At 54.9% G+C, this 22108-nt stretch overlaps 1 protein-coding gene across 2 annotated transcripts in view; it reads right to left on the bottom strand.

The window, feature by feature from the left end:
• Positions 1-20466, bottom strand: part of PDE9A (phosphodiesterase 9A) — a 104027-nt gene extending 83561 nt beyond the window's left edge. The window contains exon 1 of one of the 2 annotated variants that reach the window (XM_061422468.1): positions 20318-20466. In XM_061422468.1, the coding sequence (XP_061278452.1) occupies positions 20318-20386 (69 nt within the window). In that variant the 5' untranslated portion in view covers positions 20387-20466. The remainder of the gene's footprint in view (positions 1-20317) is intronic. The other variant, XM_061422476.1, reaches the window with a different exon arrangement.
• Between the last annotated feature and the right edge of the window lie 1642 nt (positions 20467-22108).

Below are 22108 nucleotides of genomic sequence, written 5' to 3'. Positions count from 1 at the left end.
CTAGATAGCATATTAAAAAGCAGAGATACTACTTTACCAACAAAGGCCTGTCTAGTCAAAGCTATGGTTTTTCCAGTTGTCATATATGGATGTGAGAGTTGGACCATAAAGAAAGCTGAGCACTGAAGGATTGATGCTTTTGAACTGTGGTGTTGGAGAAGACTCTTGAGAGTCCCTTGAACTGCAAGGAGATCCAACCAGTCAATCCTAAAGGAAATCAGTCCTGAATACTCATTGGAAGGACTGATGCTGAAGCTGAAACTCCAATACTTTGGCCACCTGATGTGAAGAACCGACTCATTGGAAAAGACCCTGATGCTGGGATAGATTGAGGGCAGGAGGAGAAGAGGGTGACAGAGGATTAGATGGTTGGATGGCATCACTGACATGATGGACATGAGTTTGAGCAAGCTCCTGGAATTGGGGATGGACAGGGAACCCTGGTGTGCTACAGTCCATGGGGTTGCAAAGAGTCAGACACGACTGAGCGACTGAACTGAACTGAACTGTGTGTGTGTGTGTGTGTGTATTAGTCACTCAGTCGTGTTCAGCTCTTCGCAATCCCATGGATGTAGCCCACATCCTCCTCTGTCCATGGGATTTTGCAGGCAAGAATACTGGAATGGGTTGCCATTTCCTTCTCCAGCAGATCTTCCTGCCCAGGGACTGAACTCTGGTCTCCTGCATTGTGATGGATTCTTCACCATTTGAGCCATTAAGGAAGCCCCTCTAAAGCAAGTTACTCAGCTGTAATAACTTAAATACCAACACATCTGGGGAGGGAGATGTCATCCTGGGTGTCAGGTCCACACAGTCAGCACCCATGAGCCTGCCCATGACTGCTGTCCTGAGACCCTAGTGGCTCGGATCTACACGCCTCCTGGCCGGAGAGTTGTAGGGCCGCCCTGCTGGGGTTTTCAGGCCTGTCCATGGCCGCAGGATGGTCAGGCCAGGGCCCTCCTCATGCAGCCTTCTGGGGGTCAGTGAAATGAGCTGAAGCTCACTGGTGCTGATGCCAATGTAAGCCTGCAGCTGCCAGCCTAAACCCCAATTCCAAACTCAGTGCTCACACATGAAACCTTTCTGTTCCCACTAATTCTCCAGTGGGGGCTGTACATTTGAATTTACAGAATAAATGAGTACTAATACAGTCAGTTAACTGTTTGTATAAGCTTTACATTATAGGACTGTATGTAAAATTTTTGAGAGAAAAACAGTTCTGTTGCTAACGTTGTACAAATCACTGCACTGACTGTTGGCCCTCAGGGCAGAGGGGGCACCTGAGAGCAAGGACAGTCAGTGAGTGACTGCCCTTAGCTGGCTGCCTCTGATGGAGTGGGCCCTGGATTGGCTGCAGCCCCTGAGGTTCCCACAGTCTCACATCCCAGGATCGCCCTGAGCTGGTGCCAGGGTTGCGCACTGCTCCAGTCACATGCAGAGCAGAGGGGTGGATGGGGAGGAGTCAGAGAAGTGACTTCAGGCCCAGTTTCTCCTTTTCCAGCTTGACCCAGGGCAGGATGCTTAACCTTGAGGTTCTGACTCTTCCCCTGCAGAGTGAGCATTGTCACACCAGGGTGAAGGCTTCATCATGACATACAGAGAGCCCGGTACACAGTAAGTGCTCAGCTAAGTGGCAGCTGTGATTACAGGAGGGCCCCTTGAAATTCACAGATGTCTTCCCTGGAGATGGAGAGGCACCCCCTTGATGTACCAAGGCCACTTTCACAAGCAAGAGGCACCAAGGACACACAGCCTTGACATCAACATGTCAGCATCTCTGGGTGGTTTCACATGTTGGGATATCGGGGCCCAAGCATCCTTCTGCGTCAATAAGCTGAGGCCAAACTCTGCACCTGCTGGTTATAGGTGAACAACCACCACTGCCATCACCTCCACCATCACCCCACCTCCACCGTCACCACCATCCTTTACTCCATCACCATCACCACCGCCACCTCCACCGTGACTACCACCATCTCAAACTCCATCACCATCACCACCACCACCTCCTCCTCTGCCTCCACTGTCACCCCACCATCCCCACCGTGACTACCACCATCCCAAACTCCATCACCATCACCACCACCACCTCCTCCTCTGCCTCCACCGTCATCACCACTGTCCCCACCATGACTACCACCATCCCTTACTCCATCGTCATCATCACCATCCCCACTGTGACCACCACCATCCCTTACTCCATCGTCATCACCACCACCACCACCTCCTCCTCTGCCTCCACTGTCACCAACGCCATCCCCACCGTGACCACCACCATCCCTTACTCCATCACCATCACCACCACCACCTCCTCCTCCTCCTCTGCCTCCACCGTCACCACCACTGTCCCCACCGTGACCACCACCATCCCTTACTCCATTGTCATCACCATCATCACCACCACCTCCTCCTCTGCCTCCACTGTCACCACCACTGTCCCCACCGTGACCGCCACCATCCCTTACTCCATCGTCATCACCACCACCACCACCACCTAACACAGTTGAGTCCACGCTCTGGCCAAAACCTGAGCCAAGTATCTTTACACCCTGTGACCTTGGGTCCTTGGAGGGACCTCCTAAGCATGGAGTATCATCATCCCCTCAGCTCTCAGATGAGAGCTCTGACACAGAGAGAGAACCTGGCCTGGCTAGGTCTGTGTGGTCCTGGATATAAACCTGGCCCACCTGGCTCCAAGCCCAGAGATGTGCACAGTGCTGAAATCAGACTTTAACGGTGGTCCTAAGGGGAAGCAGAGGTGGTCACTTGGCCTCTTTTCTGCTGTCCCTCCCCCTTAGCGGTGTCTATATTCTGTCTGCCTTGTTCTTAAATTACTGATATTTCTGATCACCTACTTGGAGTGAATATTGATTTGGACCCCACGCTCAGAAGAAGACAAACCAATCCAAATTCCTTTCCTTTGTCTATCAGACCATGAGTCATTTTTATAGCTTTTATAAACTATTAAGCTTTTATACGGCTGTGTCTTCCCTCAAAGTAAACCAGAGTATTTCAGTCTGGCCCCAGTACCTATGCTCCAGCTCCACGAGTTAGAACTCACCAGGCCAGCTGTCAGGACAGCTGAACGCCAACTCAGTGGTGGTTTTGCTATCTTTGGGGGAATTAAAAGCTGAATTTCTATTGCTTTTTCAGCACCTGGGAATTATGAGTGTTTAATATATAAAACAAACAAGCTACAAAGAGACCAAGACCCAAATCCCATATTTAACTTTCTTTTTACTATCCCTCAAGAAATACACATTTTCACCAAAGGAAAGATTGTAGGCTATCTCCCCATCCACGCATGTATATCTGCAATTCCTCTGCAGTCTACCTCAAATTATAAATTACATACATAAAGGTGAATATAATGTTCATTTCATCCTGCCCCTTGTTTCTAGAACATGTTACAATAATGTCACATTCAGAATGGATCACTGCTAACCACCAGGCAGGCAATCACGGCTTCTTTGTCTAAGATAAAATCTGAATTAGGCTTCATTTCTCTCTCCAATTTAAGAGGTATTTTTCTGGCCCTGTCATTTGAAAACATATAAAATAAAAACAAAAACTACCATTTATTACTATGAACCGGGCACATTACGTACATTCCCTAAAAAGAAAAAAAAAAAGAGAGAACTTTTACACATAATGGAAATGCTCTGTTACTACAAAAGCCAAAGGTCTGGCATAACAGAACCTCAGTCCCCAGCTCCCAGCTTCCACAATTAGCAACACAAGATCCATCCTGCCTTCTCTGTCTCCCAACTTCTCCCTCCATCAGGGTTATCTGAAAGCTCATTTTAGACATCATATTATTTCATGCTCGTATTTCAGCGTGGATCTCTAAAATCAAGATCTCTTTCTTAGGGTTTAAGATAAGCCACAGTGCTACCGTCAGACGCAAAGAAAACTGACAACAATTTCCCTTATTATTTCTCAGATGTCAGAGATCTATCTCCAGGGCATGTTTTGAGGACCGTAAGTAATATGTCTTCCTAGACAAACAAATGACAAGGAACGCAAAGGGGATGGAAAAAATGGATAGAAAGAGGCCAAGGGTGACAGCAAGTAAATGTACCCTGTGGATCCTGACTTGAAAACAAGTGTGTGTATATGTGTGTGTGTGTGTGTAAGAAAGAGAGAATGGTCCCCTTTTCTTGCCACTTATTTGTCTTCAATTCTTAAAGCAAGCTTTAATGGTGGGGACTATTATTCCTATCTTGCAGATACTAAGGTTCAGAGAGGGGAGGAACCCTTCTTCCGAGGTCACACAGCAAGTGAGCAGGATGAAAAGGAAGGGCGACTGCCAGTCCAGCGGCAGGTGATGGTCAGAGCGAGGGAGAGGGGAGGAGCTGGCGGCTCAGTGTGATAAACCATCTCAGCTGATGGAGACCAGGGCTGGGTGAGGCCAGGAATCATGGATGCGCTCGGGACGCAGCACACGCCATGCAAAGCCTCTTGGAGCTGTGACAGGGTGAGTCTGGGGTGAATGCAGAGAGAGGCCCCAAACCCCAACCTCGTTGCAGAGCCTGCAAGGCCGGGAGGAACCAGCCGAGGAAAAGCCTCCAGGCTGGGCATCAGGACCTGACTCTGTTCCTTCTCGAATAAACTGTGCACCACAGGCAAGTCTCCCAACACCTCTAGTCTCCGACATCTCATCCTCAGAGTGGACAACACCAGCTCCACCTGCTTCATGGTGTTGGGGGGCTCCCTTGGGCAGCCTCTGCCCCAAGCCCCATACGCTGGGATGACCACCTCCCCCCACGGGTGAGATTCCTTCTCCCCGAGAGGCACAGTCACCACACGGGCCTGAAGTCAGCCCTCCTGGTTTACCGGCTCTGCTTCTCATGGACTCTGGGATCATGGGCAAATGCCTTACCCTCTTCAATGCATACCTTCCTCATCTGCTATGTAGGGAAGATACACAGCCTCTATAGAACACTTCCCAAGACTTCTAGGGTGTGTTAAGCATGATTCAAATGTGTGCCAGGCAGGTACCAGCCCTATTTACAGATGTGAAAACTAAGGCCCAAGATCATACAAGCAGCATGGGATACTGGTGGAGGCAAACCCCATTCTGCTGAAACCTGGGCCATGGGAAAAGCAACCCAGGGGGAAGGAGGGTGACTTGAGGCTGATGTTCTGAAGCACATCACCTCCCTAGCATCACCTTCTCTGGGGTCCAACACACAGGAGGCCTTCAATAAACGTCTGTTAGGCAAGAGCATCTGAGAAGCGCATTGGTCTCGCATGGCATGAGTTAATACAATCAAACGCAGAGCAAGATCTGCTGGGGGAGCAGCAGATCTTAGAGAGACATCTAAGCCCCTCCTGTCACCTGTGCCGGTGGCAGGGGATGCGGGATGTTCACAACACACAGGAAACTAAAGGCAGAAGGGACATGTCTGTGAAAGAAGCTCGGCTGGGAGGGTCGGGTGGACCACAGGAGCAGAGGAACGGGCTGGGGCTGCAGGGAAGGTGCGACCCCCTTGCTCTGCCCCACGCATACTCCAGATCAGCGATCCCGTGGGGTTTAGGGCACAGCGACCACATGCAGAGAGCCTCCGGAGCCCAGGAAATGTGGGGCCATCTGGAGCTGGAATGTGTTTACAACCATGTAGCTGACATCCCTGCAGTCCCTGAATAATGGCCCCCTCCATCCAGTATTCCTGCCTGGAGAATCCCATGGACAGAGGAGTCCATAGGGCTAGAGGAGCCTGGAGGGCTACAGTCCATAGGGTCACAAAGAATTGGACACGACTGAGCAACTGAACACACCCCACAGATTGTTGTTGTTTAGTTGCTAAGTCGAGTCTTTATCATCCCATGGACTGTAGCCTGCCAGACTCCTCTGTCCATGGGATTCTTCAGGCAAGAACACTGGAGTGGGTAGCCATTTCCTTCTCCAGGAGATCTTCCTGACCCACGGATCAAAGCTGAATCTACGACATTGGCAGGCGGATTTATCGCTGAGCCGCCTGGGAAGCCCATGCCCCTGAGAGATACCCTCCCCCTAACCCCGGGAACCTGTAAATACTGCCCTATAGTCTCTGCAGTGTGTGCTTAGATCAAGGCTCCTGAGACGATCCTGGATGATGTAGGTGGGCCTAAATGAAATTACACAGTCACCAGGGAGGTGGGGTGAGAGCTAACAACACACAGAGGAGAAAGTGATGTGAAGAGTGTGGGGCAGATACGACCTGGAGGATACTGGCCTTGAAGACTGGAGGGCTACGGCCATAAGCAGAGGTCCACCAGCAGCCCCAGATGTGGGAAGAGGCAAGGAATGGATGCTCCCCCAGGGCCTCTGCCAACACCTTGACTCTGACCCCAGTGAAGCTCAATTAGGACTTTCAGCCTCCAGCACTGTGAAAGAATACATTTCTGTTCTTTTTTGTTATTCTGTTTGTGGCAATCTGCTACAGACGCCCCAGGGATCTGGCACACCTTGACCTTCATTCTGAGATGGCTGGAATCTCTTTTGCAGGTGATAGGAGTCCTTTAGACAGCTGGACCATAAAGAAGGCTGAGTGCCGAACTGATGCCTTGGAACTGTGGTGTTGGAGAAGACTCTTGAAGAGTCCCTTGGACTGCAAGGAGATCAAACCAGTCAATCCTAAAGGAAATCAACCCTGAATATTCATTGGAAGGACTGATGCTGAAGCTGAAGCTCCAATACTTTGGCCACCTGGTGCAAAGAGCTGACTCAATGGAAAAGATCCTGATGCTGGGAAAGACTGAGGGCAAGAGGAGATGGGGCCAACAGAGGATGAGGTGGTTGGATGGCATCATCGACTCAATGGATATAAGTCTGAGCAAACTCCAGGAGATGGTGAAGGACAGGGAACCCTGGTGTGCTATAGTCCACGGGGTTGCAAAGAGTGGGACACGACTGAGCGACTGAACAACAATGAGGAGTCCTTGACGCTATGTGAAGTGCGGAGTGCTTTACAGGCCTGGGATAAAGCTTTAGGACAGGACCAGGGAAGGACAGGTTGAAGACAGGAGACACTGATGGCTTGGAGGGTCAAAGGCTGCAATTCCCCCACCTCCCGTAAGAGCTGCTGTGGGTGTGGGGCAGGGAGGTGGAGAGGCTGGAGGGAACAGAGCCCAGTTGGAGGAATTCCGTCCTGGTTAGTGATGTTCACCAGCAGGACTCGGCCACCCAGTCGCTGTAAACCCCCGCCTCCTCAGGCTCAGTGGGATCTCAGGGCCCATTTCCCACCCAGTCAGCAGCCGCCTTCTCCCATGAAACCCGTTTGTCACGGCTGAGCCACTCAGCACCTTGTCATCTCTCTGGGTTACTCTGTTTTTTTTTTTTTTTCACTTCTGGTGTCTTCCCTGTTATAAATAATGGATCACAGGCGACTGAAAATGCAGAAAGCGACGAACTAAGAGAATAAGAAATGTGCTGAGATGGGGCTGGAGGTGCAGACGTTTCCCAGGGTTTCGAACCTGCTCTCCTTCTCGAGCTCTAACCCCAGTGAGAGGCGGCTCGTGACCCAGAGCCCAGGGCTCTGCTGCATCAGAACTCTGAATGTGGTCCCGGGGATCCACTCCAGGATCAGGGCTCCTGGGTGTCCCAGGGCAGGGAAGGGTGCAAAAGGGAAGGTGCTGGGGAGGACCTGGGGCCCTGGGGACCATCCACGGGGAGCCTGGTCCCAGCACGCAGCCTCTCCCACCCTGTTTCAAAGCAGATGAAGAAGGTGGAGGTTGGGCGAGGGCAAAAGACAAGAAGAAACCACGTGAAAGTGAGACCTAGGACCAGAAGGTGGGAAGGACCCCTCCCTCCAGCTCAGGTCAGACCTCAGTAGACCTGGGAAGCAAGCATCCGGCTCCATCATCACTTCCTGGCAGGAATGAATAGGGGATCCAGGGATCTGGTGTGTCTAGGGAAGCTGTGCCTTTCAGCCTTTTCCAGAGAAGGGTCCAGGCTTTCCAGGCTGTATTTGGAGAAAGTCTTTAAGGAGGTAATTAAGTTAAAATGAGGCAACGGTATGAGTTTCCTGGGGCTATTGTATTAATTGGCCAAGAAGATCTTTTGGGTTTTTCTGTACAATGATGTGAAAAACCCAAAGGAAATTTTTAGTCAGCCCAATAACAAGATACCACAAAAGGGCAGCTTAAACCCACAGAAGTTCATCCTCAACTCTGGAGGCTGAAGTCTGCAGTAGAGGTGGCGGTGGGTTTGGGTCCTTCTGAAAACTCTCAGGGAGGATCCATGCTGTCTCTCTGCAGTTTGGAGAGTGGCCAGCACCCCCGGGGCTCCTTGGCTTGTGTATGCATCAGCCCAGGCTTTGCCTCCACCATCTGTCCTCTGAACGGGCACACCTCCCTCTTCTTCACGGACAGTCAAGTCCAGCCCCGTCTCATCTCATCTTGGTTACATCAGCAAAGAACCTATTTCCAAACAGCCCATTGACAGGTTGTTGGGCGGGGGCGGTCAGAACACGGGCATACCTTCTGGGGGGGGACACAATTCACCGAAAACAGTGGGAAGCCCCAGGAACAAGGCAAGATGAGGTGACAACGTGGGCAGACAGGAACCGGCCAGAGGAACCTGGGCCATCAGACACCCTGGTGAGCAGCGGTGATCACATGGAGATGGGAGGCGGGGAAGGAAGGCTGCTGAACAGAGCTGGCCGTGGGGCACGGGGGAGCCAACGAGCTTCCACGTGCAGTGGAGAGAGGCCTTCCTTCTTCCCTCCATGGCCCCCTGTGTTTCCTTTTCTTTTTATTGTTTGAAATTTCATTAGAAAAATTGAGCATACAACGTTATGTGCCGCCTGGATGGGAGGGGAGTGGGGAGGAGAATGGATACATGTACGTGTATGACTGAGTCACTTGGCTGCTCACCTGAAGCTATCACAACATTGTTAATCAGCCGGCCTCCAACACAAAATTAAAAGAAAAAGAAAAATAGTTTTCCTGTGAGAAAACAAATGTCTCTGGGCATGGGCAATGGTAGCCTCGGCGGGGTCCAACCCCACCGTCCAGCTTCTTATCCAGCCAGAGGCCAGTGTCCACCATCTGGAGAAAACCCCCAAGGGCCCCCCTACGGCTGCTCCAAGTGCCTCCAAAGATCGGGGTTTCTGCTCAGTGCTGCTGGACTTTCAGGGGTGCTTGTCCCTGAGGTAACATCGGCCGGGGGGTGTCTCCGGGCCACACTGAGACCCACATTGTCCCAGGTTGCACGGTACCCATGTCACCCAGCATGTGGAGGCCGTGTGACCCAAGCAGCCTCTGCACTGAACCAAACAATTCCTCTCGGGTACACTGCTCTTAAAGTCTGATGCCTGGGGCTCAGGGCACTTGGTTGAAAGCCTATACCCCCATGGCTCCTTCTTCCAGAAGCCAAGCCTGGTGTTTCAGAGCAGGGTGGGAGCTGGAGGGGTCACCGCAGGGCTGGAGACGGAGTCAGAGACCCCAGACCCAGAGAGGGCCCCGGCTACAGCACCAACACGAGAGACCCAGGGTCCTCTATCCCGAGAGAGGCCCTGGGCTTCGGGGAAGGGACTGGAAGGAGAGCGATTGTGCATAAAATAAGATGAGTGGGGAAAACCAGGGTGTGGGGCTCCGCACTCCATCATGTTCTGGGGGGAAATGTGGGGGTGCAGGGAGCAATGGTCAGGTGGAAAGAGGTCTCAACATGTCTGTACTTCAAAACATCAGCTGCGTCTGGCAGTGCATGAAGCCCACACCCTCCAGGCTTGTTTACCGAAGCCCACAGACTCGGACCCCGATGATCAGAGCTTAACACCCTAGGCGCCTGGATAGGCACCAGAGTCTCGCGCTGAGAAGGGCCTCCCTCGGCCTCCGCCCACCCAGAGGGCTGCTGCTCCTCCGCCACCCAGGCGTCACCTGCACAGGTGTGTGCTCTCCACTCCCCGAGGCTGCGACCCGTCTCACCCACCTTTTCTGTCAGTGCCACCCAGCTCTGCTTCAAGAAACATTCCTGGAGGAAATTCACTGCTTCTACACGTTTCCCCATTATAACTTGGCCACCAGAAGTGCCCTCCACACCCTCATTCCTTGGAACATTCTGTGCGTCTCTGCCCAGAGGGCATAGATGCCATCTCTCATCTCTGCTCTTTGTGGCTCAGCCTTCAAAACACCTCATGCAGAATCGGTCTCCCATGCATGCTGGGCCACGGCTGCACATCCTGGCAGCTCCAGGGGGCGTCCTGGGCCATCCCTGGAGTCACGAGTTTCAGTGCTCCTTGTATTTGCTCCCAGCTTTGGATTTTTCTGTTATTAACAGTGACGGTAAGACATTTGAGGCTTACATAAGAAGCTTCATTGAGAGATTTTTTTAGAGTATGTATGACCATTAATTTTGAGTCTTTAAGCACTGCCCATATCTCAACTTTTCCCCATGTGAAGCTTACATAACACAACTCTGAGCGAAAACATCTTGGGGGCTGCTCCCCAAAGCACCCTGGAACTGGGGCGTGCAGCAGACAGGCTCCAGACAAGCCACCAGCCACACCCAGCTGCTGCGGCTGACAGTCAGCCTTTACGTAACAAGGAACGACGCTCTGCGTGAGCTGCTTTTGCAAATGTAAACTGCAGGTGGAGAGATTCCTGAAGATCTCTAGATGATCATGTCAAATGCACGGCCTCTTTTTCTGTGATTTGTAACACTATGAAAGCAAAAACAACAATAACAAATCCCCAAGGCAGAAGCTGTGAGGATAAAGGCAGCCTGAGCCGCTGGGTTCCGCTAACTGTTCTGCTTACAGGATGAATCAATATGACGTGCAGCCAGCCTTGGGGATGCCTGAGTCCCCTGGACAGCACCCGGGTACCTGGAGCCTGCGGGACTGGGCGTGGTTGATGGGAGGGCGGTGGCCGCTTTGCCTTGTGGCTGTGTTCTATCTGGGCTAAACCGAGGAGGATCTGCCTGCGACAAACAGTCCTGACTCCCAGCATCCACGGGCGGGCTCTGACTTTGTCTCCCTGAAGCTCCCCTGTCCCAACCCCCCACAGGACCAGGTAGCTCTCCCAGGCTGCACACGAGGCGCGGAGGGCCTGGGTTGGGGGGGTATAGCCAGTGGACAAGGGACAGACAGCGAGTCCCTCCAGGCTACAGAGGCCAGTGACTGGCCAAGCATGCTCCACACACGGCTCGCTTCCACAGGAAAGCTTCCTCCGCCTATAAATTACTGTTAAGTGTTTGTGAGTATCTCTACAACTCCTTCCAACAGAATAAATGAACCAGAGGCCTAGAAACCCTAATGCAGCTGGAGCGTGTACAGACACGCAGGCTGCCCCATGTCACTACCCGGGCTGGTGGTCCCGGTGCATCCAAGCCGAGAGCCTGCACTGGGGGGTCACGTCCCATCTTCCCACCCGCCCTCCTCACTGCAGTCCCCACAGAGCGCCGCCTCAGAAACAGTCGGAGGAGAAATAAAAGGCACTCCCGGTCTTGTCTTTCCTGGAAAGAATGGGGGAAGGAGTGTGGACTGGGGACCAATCTGGGGAACACAGTCAGCAGTGTCATTGAGCGGGACGCACCCGTGGGGCTGGCCTGGCCTTCGTTCCATACAGCATGCCTGGACACAGCCCTGGGCCTGGAACGATGGGGAGATGCACAAGGCCAGGGGCCTCGGGAAGGCTCCCCCAACAAGACACAGAGATCTGGCAACTCAAATCCGTGACACAGATAAAGAAAAACAACATGACCTTACAGAGCACACACCATGCACCACCCCATTTCAGCACCGGACATACACACTTGAAATTCATCACAGCCACCCTGTGAGGTGGGCGCTGGCTTTCCCCCAGCACACAGATGAAGACACTGAGGCACGTAACCTGCCTGCACACTCACGGGTACAAACGCACACAAACCGATCCCCTCCCTGAATTGATGCTCTTGACGCTGATGTCACACTGCCGGTAAACGGACTGAGGGAAATTGCATCGGAAAAGCATCTGTCTTCCCTGAACAGTCTACTCTCATTCCCGCCTGCAATACATCACACTTCAGGGCCCTCACTGCAAACACCCACCCGAGATGAACATAACCAGGTCTGGAAAACGGAGGACTACGGGAACACAACGTTTTCCAGAAGACACAATAACGCAACACTGCAACAGACCTACTCTTTGCAAACTGAGGGGAGAACAGTGGAAATGATTCAGGTTTACAAGATAGCAGGCAGATTCATTGATGAATAAACGGGTCAGCAAGGTGTGGTCCATCCACACAGGGCAATCTGACTCAGCCTTAAAGAGGAAGGGCATCCTGACACCTGCCACAACTTGGATTGGCCTCAAGGACGTGATGTCAGGGAAGGAAGCCAGCCATGAAAGGACAAATACTGTATGACACTCCCCCTCTGGAGGAGGTCCCCAGAGAAGTCAGATTCACAGAGACAGAAGACAGTCATTGGTGCCAGGGTCTGTGCAAGGGGACAGAAAGGCAGTGTTTAGTGGGGACAGAGTTTCATTTGGGGAAATGAGAAAGTTCTGGAGATGGATGGTGGGGATGGTTGCACAACAGTGTGAATGAATTAATGCCTCTGAACTGTACACGTAAAATGGTGAAGATGGTAACATTGTATGTTATGTGTATTTTACTACAATTTTTAAAAATAAAAAAAATATATTAGGCAGGGAATCTGAACCCAAAGGAACAGAACATTCAGGGTTTTCTTTAATCGTGTCTAGACTGAGTTAAAAAGCAGAGACATCACTCTTCCGACACAGGTCTATACAGTCAAAGCTATGGTTTTTCCAGTAGTCATATATGGATGTGAGAGTTGGACCATAAAGAAGGCTGAGCGCTGAAGAATTGATGCTTTCAAACTCTGGTGCTGGAGAAGACTCTTGAGAGTCCCTTGGACTGCAAGGAGATCAAATCAGTCAATCCTAAAGGAAATCAACTGTGAACATTCATTGGAAGGTCGGATGCTGAAGGTAAAGCTCCAGTACTTTGGCCAGCTGATGCTGAGAGCTGACTCACTAGAAAAGACCCTGATGCTGGGAAAGATTGAGGGCAGGAGGAGAAGACGGTGACAGAGGATGACATGGTTGGATGGGATCACCAACTCAATGGACATGAGTTTGAGCAAGCTCTGGGAGTTGTTGATGCACAGGGAAGCCTGGCGTGCTGCAGTCCATGAGATCACAAAGAGTCAGGCAGGACTTGGCAACTGAGCAACAACAGACAGAGTCAAGCTGCTGAAAGTTTCTGTTTAGGCAAAAGTTCCCACTGGGTGAACAGCTCTGGGAATCGAGAAGGAGATGTGGTACCTGGTGGAGGTGATGGAGCCGGTGCAGGGGACAAGCAGGCAGGAGTAGGGTCAAGGCACGTAACCACACCATCGACTGCAGATATTACTTTTTTGAGACTGAAAATGCTTGGTGCCATCTCCAAGGCAGCTGAATGCACTGTGCAGTGACCCACAGCACAGCTGTAAACTGGTGCCCAGGGAGACATGCGTGCACATTTTAGACTCCTGCAGCTGTATCTTCAGGTGCGCATGGTCTTAGAATACACTGTTCTCAGAAAGATTCACAACCTTGGAAATGCAAATAGCCACAAAGCATGAGGAAACAGCCCGGCGAGCCAAGCAAGAGGCTCCATGTCAACGCCTTTCGAGCTGGGCCACTGATGTGCCCCTTCAATTGGCTGTGAGCCATCCCCGCTTTTCCCCTACCCAGGCAAGGGCTGTGGGGGCCCTCTTCCATCTCATGGCCTGTCTGTTCCGAGTGGGGAGGGGTGGAGATGGAGCATGGAGAAATCCTTCAGTGGGGTAGGACTGGGCTACTTGTCACAAGGACAGCTGAGGTCCCTCTGAGTCCTCTGGGGACCCACTTAGACCTTCTTGCCAAAGTCTGCCCCCCTCCAGGCCCCAGGAGTGCAGCCTGCCAATCGCAGACAGTAAACCCAGGACAGGGGTGCAGGGTCCCAGCCTGTAGTGACTCTAGGCTACCTGTCCACCCAGCTCCCGCTGCCCACAGCCGGGCTGGTGTCTGGGCCCCCATGGCTGGCACAGGGCTCAGCATCCTGGAGGCATCCCTTTCATCTCTCATCTGCACGTCGGTTCTGATGGGGCGCTCTGCCCGTGCTCTTCTTCCCTGATCCCCAGGGCTGCATTCGGCATGTTTCTGAGGCCAAGCAGCCCCTCAGCCCACAAGGGCTCTGGTGAGACCACTGGTGCCCTAGGTCAGGGCATGAGGTAGACCTGCTGCCAACAGGCATCGCCTCTGCCAGGCTGGAGAAGGAGTTGCCTGGGCAGTGGGCCCCGGGGTCTCAGGGCCTTGGCACTGCCCCCTCTTTGTGATTATTTGTCGTAGTGGGCTCACAGATACAGAACTGAGGACACCGAGGCACTGCCAGACTCCTTCCAGAGTCTCCGAGGGGATAGGTCCTGGGCACAGGGAGTGGGGCCAGGGGACAAGATGCACTCACTGAGCCTCTGCAGGGGGCCAGCTCTGCCCTGGGCTCCATATGGGTGGTGTTCAGAGCCATATGCATCACCCCAGGGCGGGGACGCCAGCATTGCACCCACCTCTTCAAGGAGAAGGTGACCTCCTTGCGGGCTTCCCCTGGCAGAGCCAGGCACTGAGATGCTGTGTCCAGCACCATGGCCTCAGCCCACCACATAGGTGACTGTGGAGAGCAGCCCTGCTCCCTGCACTCGGCCTACAAGGTCTCCACATCATTATCCGTCAACCCCAATGGCGTTAGTGGGGTTCGGGTCCCCAGCCAACCCCCTCCCAGGGCCTCCGGGTGTCAGGAAGTGTCTGGCTTAAGAGGCCTCCGACCATAGCCCGTGGGAAGGAGGAGAGAGATCTGCAGCCTCCTGGGTCCCCTGTAGCCTCAGGCTGGAATGCGTGAGACCCTGCACCCAAGAGGCCGTGTTGGGGAGCACCCGGTGCGTTCCCTCCGGAGTCAGGCGGCTGCACTCCAATGGCTGATCTATGTGGTGAAGAGAGACTGAAAATGGAGACGCGCCAAAGTTCACAGCCCAGCTGCAGACACAGGGTCATCACGGGCGAGGGGCAGGGTCTCTGCCCCATGATGACGGGGGCCGCCTCCATTTACACTGAAACCCCAAGAGGGTGTGGAATGACCCCGTTTCTCCAGCTTCCTTGGCTGCAACTAGCTTATGTTACCATTTCAAAATATCCTTTTAAAGCTCTTACATTATGAACATTTAAAGGAAGATAAATGACTATTCTGGGACTTGGGAGGGCAACCAAGGGGAGCCGCCGTCCACCTGGTGGTGATGTGAGGAGCCAGACAACAGCAAAGCCCAGAGAACTGTGGAGGGTCTTTCAGACGTTCCCTGCACAGATGAGCCGAGACCCTGCCAATAGGCAGGGAAAGGAGGCTCTGAGTGAGGGGCGAGCCAAGTACATGTCTGAGGGTGAAAGGGACTCTCCACTGGGCTTGGCCAGGTGGCCGGACAGACATCCCAGGAGGGGAGACATTTCATGAGCCAGGGAAGGGCTCCAGGCCTTGCCACACTGACCACAGTGGACAAGTCTGTGGCAGGGGCACCCTTCAACAAACCGAGGACAGGACCGCCCTGAAGATGAGCAGCCAGCCTGAAAGGCCAAAGCCTGTGTCTGTGCCAAAGGCAGGGGAGGCTGACGTCCTTGGAGGGAGCAGGGCTGGAGAAGGGCAGTGGGACACGGGGAGCCTGTGGCAGGCCGAGCCAGGGCCCCCAGAGCAGGGAGGAGGGCCTGAGCCCCAGGGAAGCACTGGGGAGGGGATGGTGGGCCTGGCCCTGAAGGTCCACGGGGGCTAACTGCTGGCTCCCGAGGAATCCATGGCAGGGCCCGGGGCCCCAAGTGGCAACATAGCCAGGTTGAGAGGAAGGCAGCACATGGAGAGGAGCCTCAGCAGAGGAGGGCTTAGCTCCAGCGGGGAAAGAGGGGAGGGGGAGCAGTCCCAGCGCGGGGTGGGGGACCCAACCACAACCAGCCGTGGGGAACTGGGAACAGCCTTCTGCTAACATTTCAACGACTTCCCAGGGCGCTCTCTGCTCTTCCTTCCAGGTTTTTCTCATTTGTTCCATTGTTTCAGGGCAGAAACAGGCAAGCACAACTCAAGCGGCCGTTACCCATTGAGACCTGGACTCCAGCTACAGAGCGAGGCGGGACGCAGCTCAGAGTGGCCAAGAGCGCCTGGTGAGGGGCTCTCCCGCAGCGGAGGTCAGGGGAGGGGGGCGTCGCTAGACAGGCAGTGCACCAACAGGTCCCTTTCAGCGCCACTCACGATGGTCCCGAGAGTGACTGCTCTTGCCCAGGCAAGGCTTTTCACTAAGCCCAAGCCCAGGGCCAGGAAGCCCACAAAGGCCTCTCTGCCTCCTTCAGAAGGTGGGCAAACCCACACCCAGACGTGCCACCAGGCAGGAGTCCCTCAAGCTCCCTGATGCCAGTGGCATCATCTGTCTTGCCCCAGGAAACCCAGCCAAGCCCAATCCTCCTCCGGAGGCGGGTGGGAGAAAGGAGCGGGTTCTGAGGTGGGGGAAACCTCGGAGGGAAACAGCAAGCCCTCTGGGTGGGGGTAAGGTGCATCAGCTCCAGCGGGGAGTCCTGACAGGAGGGTTCCCGGCTCCCACTCCCTCCTCCTTCACCTGGTGTCAAGCGGTGCCAGGTCCCACCTGTGCCCCCGACAAGTGGCGGAGCAGGAGATGTGGACAGGTGTGTGGAGATGCAGCTGGCTGCGAGAGGTTGCCGCCCTGGCCTTTCGGCAGTCGCAGGCTGGGTCCTCCTGAAGCTGCGCGGCCTGGGAAAAGGGCCCCTTCCCCACCAGGCTGGTCTTCCCTAAGGAAGGAAGCCTCTTCGTGGAAACCCACACGTGGCCGGCATCAGCCCTGTCCACCAGCCGGGTCCTGCTGTGTCCTGTCCCTCACTGGGCGCCCTGCAACAGCAGCAGTTCAGTCCATCCCTCCTGGGGGAAGCAGGGTGGGGGAGGGTATGCAAAGGGGCCATGGCTTGGTGGGTCTCACCGAGCACCGTGAATGCCCCATTCACCCTGGACCCCAGCCCTCAGCATGGAGCAGCTGCTCAGTGAACACTTGGGATAATTAAGTGATTTGCCCTGTCCACTCTGATTCCTGCAACAAGCAGGACGACGAGCACCCCACGCGGCAGTGGAGAAATCGTGACTGAGGGAGGTTAGGGAACTAATCCGGATCTGAGGGGCTGGAAGTGGAGGCCCCGAAGAGGGACTGGCTCCCTGCACGCCTCTCCGTCCCCTTGGAGGCTGCTTCCGGGTATACCCAGGAAGGACCCAGACCCGGGAAGATTAGCCCCGTCTGCCCCCCCCCGACCTCCAAGCCACCTATGCACAACCTCTGCAGGAAAAGCCCGCAGATGGAACATGGATCCTTCAAGGGAACCCCAGACTCCTGTGGCGGCCCCGCACTGGGTATCTGGGTGGGTGATGCGAGGTGTGTGCTCGAGTCTCCTTCATACTGAGGAAGCAGGAAGCCAGTCACTGGGGTGCCACTGGTTTCTCTAAGAACCTGGAACACCTACAGCATTATCCCTACGGTACATCCTCAGAGGGGACGCTGGCAGGCCATCCCTTCGGACAACTTTAGATCTGCCCCCCAGGCCGTGCTGGAGCAGATACTGTCCGAGAAGCCACTGCTCTGAATGTTACCTTCTTCCTCCCCTTTGGGGCTCTCTCTGGGGGGAACGGGAAGGACCAGGAGCCAGAGAACTTGAGGGACAGAGTGCAGAAACAACGTGGGAGCCGCCGAGGGCCAACGGGGTGGACAGAACAACACAAGCGCCAGAAGCAGCTCCTGCCTCCCCCCGGCCTCCCCAGGCTCTCCCTTCAAGGGTGACTTCCCCAGAAAGGAGAAGGGATGGATAAGACAGAACACAACGGCATGCCGGGAACTTTCGGAATTAATCCAGCGCCTGGGACTTTAAGAAACCGCGGCCACTGAAAACATTTCTGTAGGAGCTCTCAGCCCAGGATTTAAAGTCCCAACTAAGCTGCTGGGTGTCACTGTGAGGTAGGCTGGGGGTTAGGACTTCTAGCACACGCTCGGAACCCCAGATGATCCAGCTCTCCCCAGGGCTAAAGGTGCAGCCAGGAGCCCTCCCCACCAGCCCCACAGCACCAGCAGCAAAGGCAGAGGACACAGAGCAAGGTCAAGAAGCAGTGACTGAGGTCTGAGGTCTGAGGACCACGGTCTGCCTCCTCTCGTTTGTATCAAAGGCATGGACCAACCACAGAGAGCATCACACCTGCTGTGTTCCAGAGGGTTCCAGGCACTCAGTCTACATGGCCTCCTTCACTGTTCACAACAGTCTACAAAGACGATGCTCTTGTCCCACCTTACTGGCCTGGAGGCCAGCTCAGAAGAGCTCAGGGTTAGTTGTCCAGGATGACAGAAAGTGGTGGAGCTGGCACTCCACATCAGATCTGGCAGCTCCGGAACACAGGTGCTCACTGTCTCCCAGGACTGCCTGTCCGGCTGCTTTTGTAGAGATCACCAGAACCTCGAGTATCTCAGCAGCAAAATGTCCCCAAGGACAGCCGAGTCAAGCCCCCCACTCAGCGCTCCCCCCCTCAGGAGCCTGTCTTCCACTTGGCACCCACATTCATTGGATTTCTCCAGGAAACCTTCAGGACATTCTTGGGAGGGAACTGTCACTTCTGATGCTGACAGCATCTCATCTCACCTCTTTCAAAAGGTAAAAGGGGTTGAGCTTTGATAATTCTCCTCTGTTGGGATAGAAAAAGTGTGTGTGCTTGTGTATGTGTGTGTCTTTGCCTGTGTGTGTACATGAGTGTGTTTGTGTGTATGTGTGCATCTTTGCCTGTGTGTGTGCATGTGTGTGTGTGCTTGTGTGTGTGCTTGTGTGTATGTCTGCCTCTGTGTATATGTATGTGTGTCTATATGTGGTGCCTGCATGTGTGCACGTGTGTGTATGTGTGCATCTTTGCCTGTGTGTTTGCACTTGTGTGTCTGTATGTGGTGTGTGTACGTGTGTGCGCTTGTGTGTATGTGTGTGCACACATTTTATGTGCACACTGTGTGTGGATGCATGTGCACATGTGTGTGTCCGTGTGTGCATGTCTGTGCACACGTGCCCATGCTGGAGCATGGGAGTACTCAGCAGAGGGCCCTTTCTCCCTCTGGGGAGGCTGTTAAATTCCTGTGCAGTCACAGATGCCCAGTTCTGGAAGCCAGGGGATCTGGGGGAGTCCTGCGCCTAGTGACCACTTGCCCTCGCTTCAGAGCCCCTGCTCCCCATTATCTGGTTCCAATGAAGTGGGCTACAGGGGAGGAAGGGAAGCCCACACTTCTCCTTTCCTGGGATCAAGCAGGGGATGGGGCGAGAGTGAGGCTGCTGGCAGAGGGTGTCTGAGAACCCCAGACACCGAAGCCCTGGCGCCTGCTCTGTGCCCGGCTGGGGCATCTCCGCCTGTTTCCCCGCTCTGGATGAGCCTTGGGAAGAGCAAAGAGCCGCGGCGGATGCACGGCTTCCCTGAAGTGTCCAGATGGAGCATTTCCCTCTCTGTGGCCTTCCTCTCCCCAACCCCCAGGACCTCAGAGGGAGCTTAGAGAAGCGTCCTCCAAGCCAGCTCTCTTTTTGTCCCTCTCTGCCAATCAGAAGCAGGAGATGCTCTGAATGCAGAGCTCGTCCGGAGGGTCATAGGGTCTCTCCGCAGTCCCCAGGAGGTGAAGCAGCCCCGGGTCACCCCCTCCAGGCTCAGGGCTGCCCACCTGCTGGGATGAGGAACCGAAGGGGTGGGGGACGACAGCTCCTGCCGTGCCAGCCTCCACCGACACCCGCCCCAACCTGCTCCCCGCTAGGCAGGAAGTGGTGCCCGGCCCCCGCAGGGGCTTCGAGCTCCAGGCACCACCCGCACCCCTTGTCCGGGGGGTCCGTCCCGCGGGTCTGCCCACCGGCTCCTGGGGCGACTGTTCCAGGGTCCTTCCACCGGAAATTAAAGGTTTAATGGACCAGCCTCGGAACGTCGGAACTCAGCCTAATCATATTTGTTACAAAGAAAGCTCTGCCCAAGGAAAGGAAAAAATACTCCCCTTGCGGTCGCCCCTTTCCACCGGGCCGCGCGTGGGGACACCTGCCCCGCGGAGCCCCACCGCCCCCGGCCCAAGTTGTCGGAGGCCGCAGCCGCCTCCGCGGATGCGCGGGCGCTGGACCGCGGACCCCTCCCCCGCCGGCGCCCCCCTGGCCGGCCCCCACCCGCCTCCGCGACCCCGCGCGGTCACCGGGGAGGAGCTGCCGGCAGGCGGGCACGGCGAGGGGCGCGCGGGGAGGGCGCTCGCAGCCCGGCGGGGGAGGCTGGGGAGGGGGCTACCTTCTGAATGCGTCCATCGATGTCCAAGTAGATGGCCTTGGGCCGGTAGCTGGAGGAGCCGGTTCCCATCTTGCCGAGCGCTGCACTTGGACTTTTTACTGTACTTTCTCGACGCCAGCCGCCGCGGGGAGGGCGGGGCGTGGGAGGAGGGGGCGGGCGGCGGGCGGACGCGGGGGCCAGCCAACCAGAGCGCCGCCGGGCGGGGCCGCGGGCTCGGCTCCTCCTCCTCCACCTCCCCTCCTTTTCCTTCCCGCCCCCTCTCGCCTCTCTCCCGGGTTTACACTCAGTTCTCCTCCCCTCCCACTTTAAGGCACGCCCCCTCATCGTCCCTTTGACTCCAGCCGCCTTGGTAATCTGGGCCAAGTGGGTAGCCGGTCTCCGACTGCCCTCTGGACAGGTGCTCATAGTGAGTGACTCCCTCTGACTGCAAAGCTAGTCGCTTGCCCACGTGACCAGATTCCCATAGCGACCCCCTCTGGCTGCAGGGCTGGTCACCTCTCAGGTGACTAGATTCCCATAGCGACCCCCTCTGGCTGCAGGGCTGGTCACCTCCCGACAAAGACAGTGCTCCATTAGGACTCTTTTGCTGAAGGTGGATGCTCCATCATCCATCAGCAGGTACCTGGCTGGCATGGGTCCCTAAGCTATTTGTGACCCAAGCACCACTTAAGCCTGGGGGGAATCCCCTGGGTCCATCTCTCCCTGCTGTGAGAGCCATCCTTATTTAATTTCAGTAGGAGATGGGAAAAGTTCCTTCTCCTTCAGGTACCTCCTTCCCCTAAGTTTGTGTACACCCTCGAGAGTGATCGCCTTTTCCAGCTGCACCCAGAGCTGAAATGGCAATTTTATTTCTGTCCTCGTGTAGCCACCCGCTATTTGCTGGCTTCAGCACTGTTCTGGTCGCCACCCCCCTTGTTAATTGCTACAGGGAGTGTGGGGAGGGGAAAGGGAGGGATAACAGGCAGCTCTTGACCTGCTGATCCCAGTGGGGACTGCCTCTGCGGCTCCCCAGTTCTCTTGGGGGTGGGAACAAGTTTGGGGGAGGGCGGTGATGCTGAAGGGCTTTCAGTGCCTGTTGCTTTTGGAAGCCAGTGTAAAAACCAGACAGAGAATGCAATTATTGTTTCATTTTAAGAGAATTCCAAGCCACTGCTTTCCATCTGTTGAATGTCTGGGGTTTGCTTACTGAGAGAGTGTCTGGGGCACATGGTCTCCCTCCTCCCTGCCTGTCTGCCTGGGCTAGGCTGACCATGGCCACAATCAGCGGTCTTTGCTTTTCCTTTCCTGGCCATTTGGCCTTCACCTAGTGGATGGTCACTGGCTTTCCAGACTCCTCCTGGCGGTCTGGGGAGTTGGCCAGGCTGGAGCCCTGTGCAGCATGGGGTCATCATCTTCAGATCTGGATGGTCCAGCATATGTCACTTCATGTCCCCTGCCTGCTCTGGGGTGAGGTGGGAGGGCCGACTGGCTCTCAAGGAATGATGATGGTTTTGCTCTTGTCTTCAGTGCAGTGGCGGGACCATGTCAGAGCCTGGGCACCACATGGTTTGCTTTGGACGTGGCTGACGACGAGAGGAGGAACTAGGAGGACTTTGGGTTGGAGGATCAACCCCGCTGGGTGGTCACAGCTGGCCACCTGACTCACAATTGTGAAATGTATCAGATCCCCTGGAGGAGGGTACAGTAACCCTCTCCAGTATTCTTGCCTGGAGAACCCCATGGACAGAGGAGCCTGGTGGGCTACAGTCCATGGAGTCGCACAGAGTCAGACACGACTGAGTGACTTAGCAT

Source organism: Bos javanicus, chromosome 1 (assembly GCF_032452875.1).
Source record: "Bos javanicus breed banteng chromosome 1, ARS-OSU_banteng_1.0, whole genome shotgun sequence".
Taxonomy (NCBI): domain Eukaryota; kingdom Metazoa; phylum Chordata; class Mammalia; order Artiodactyla; family Bovidae; genus Bos; species Bos javanicus.
Note: the sequence above shows the minus strand (reverse complement) of the source record. Positions and strands in the feature narration are given on the sequence as shown.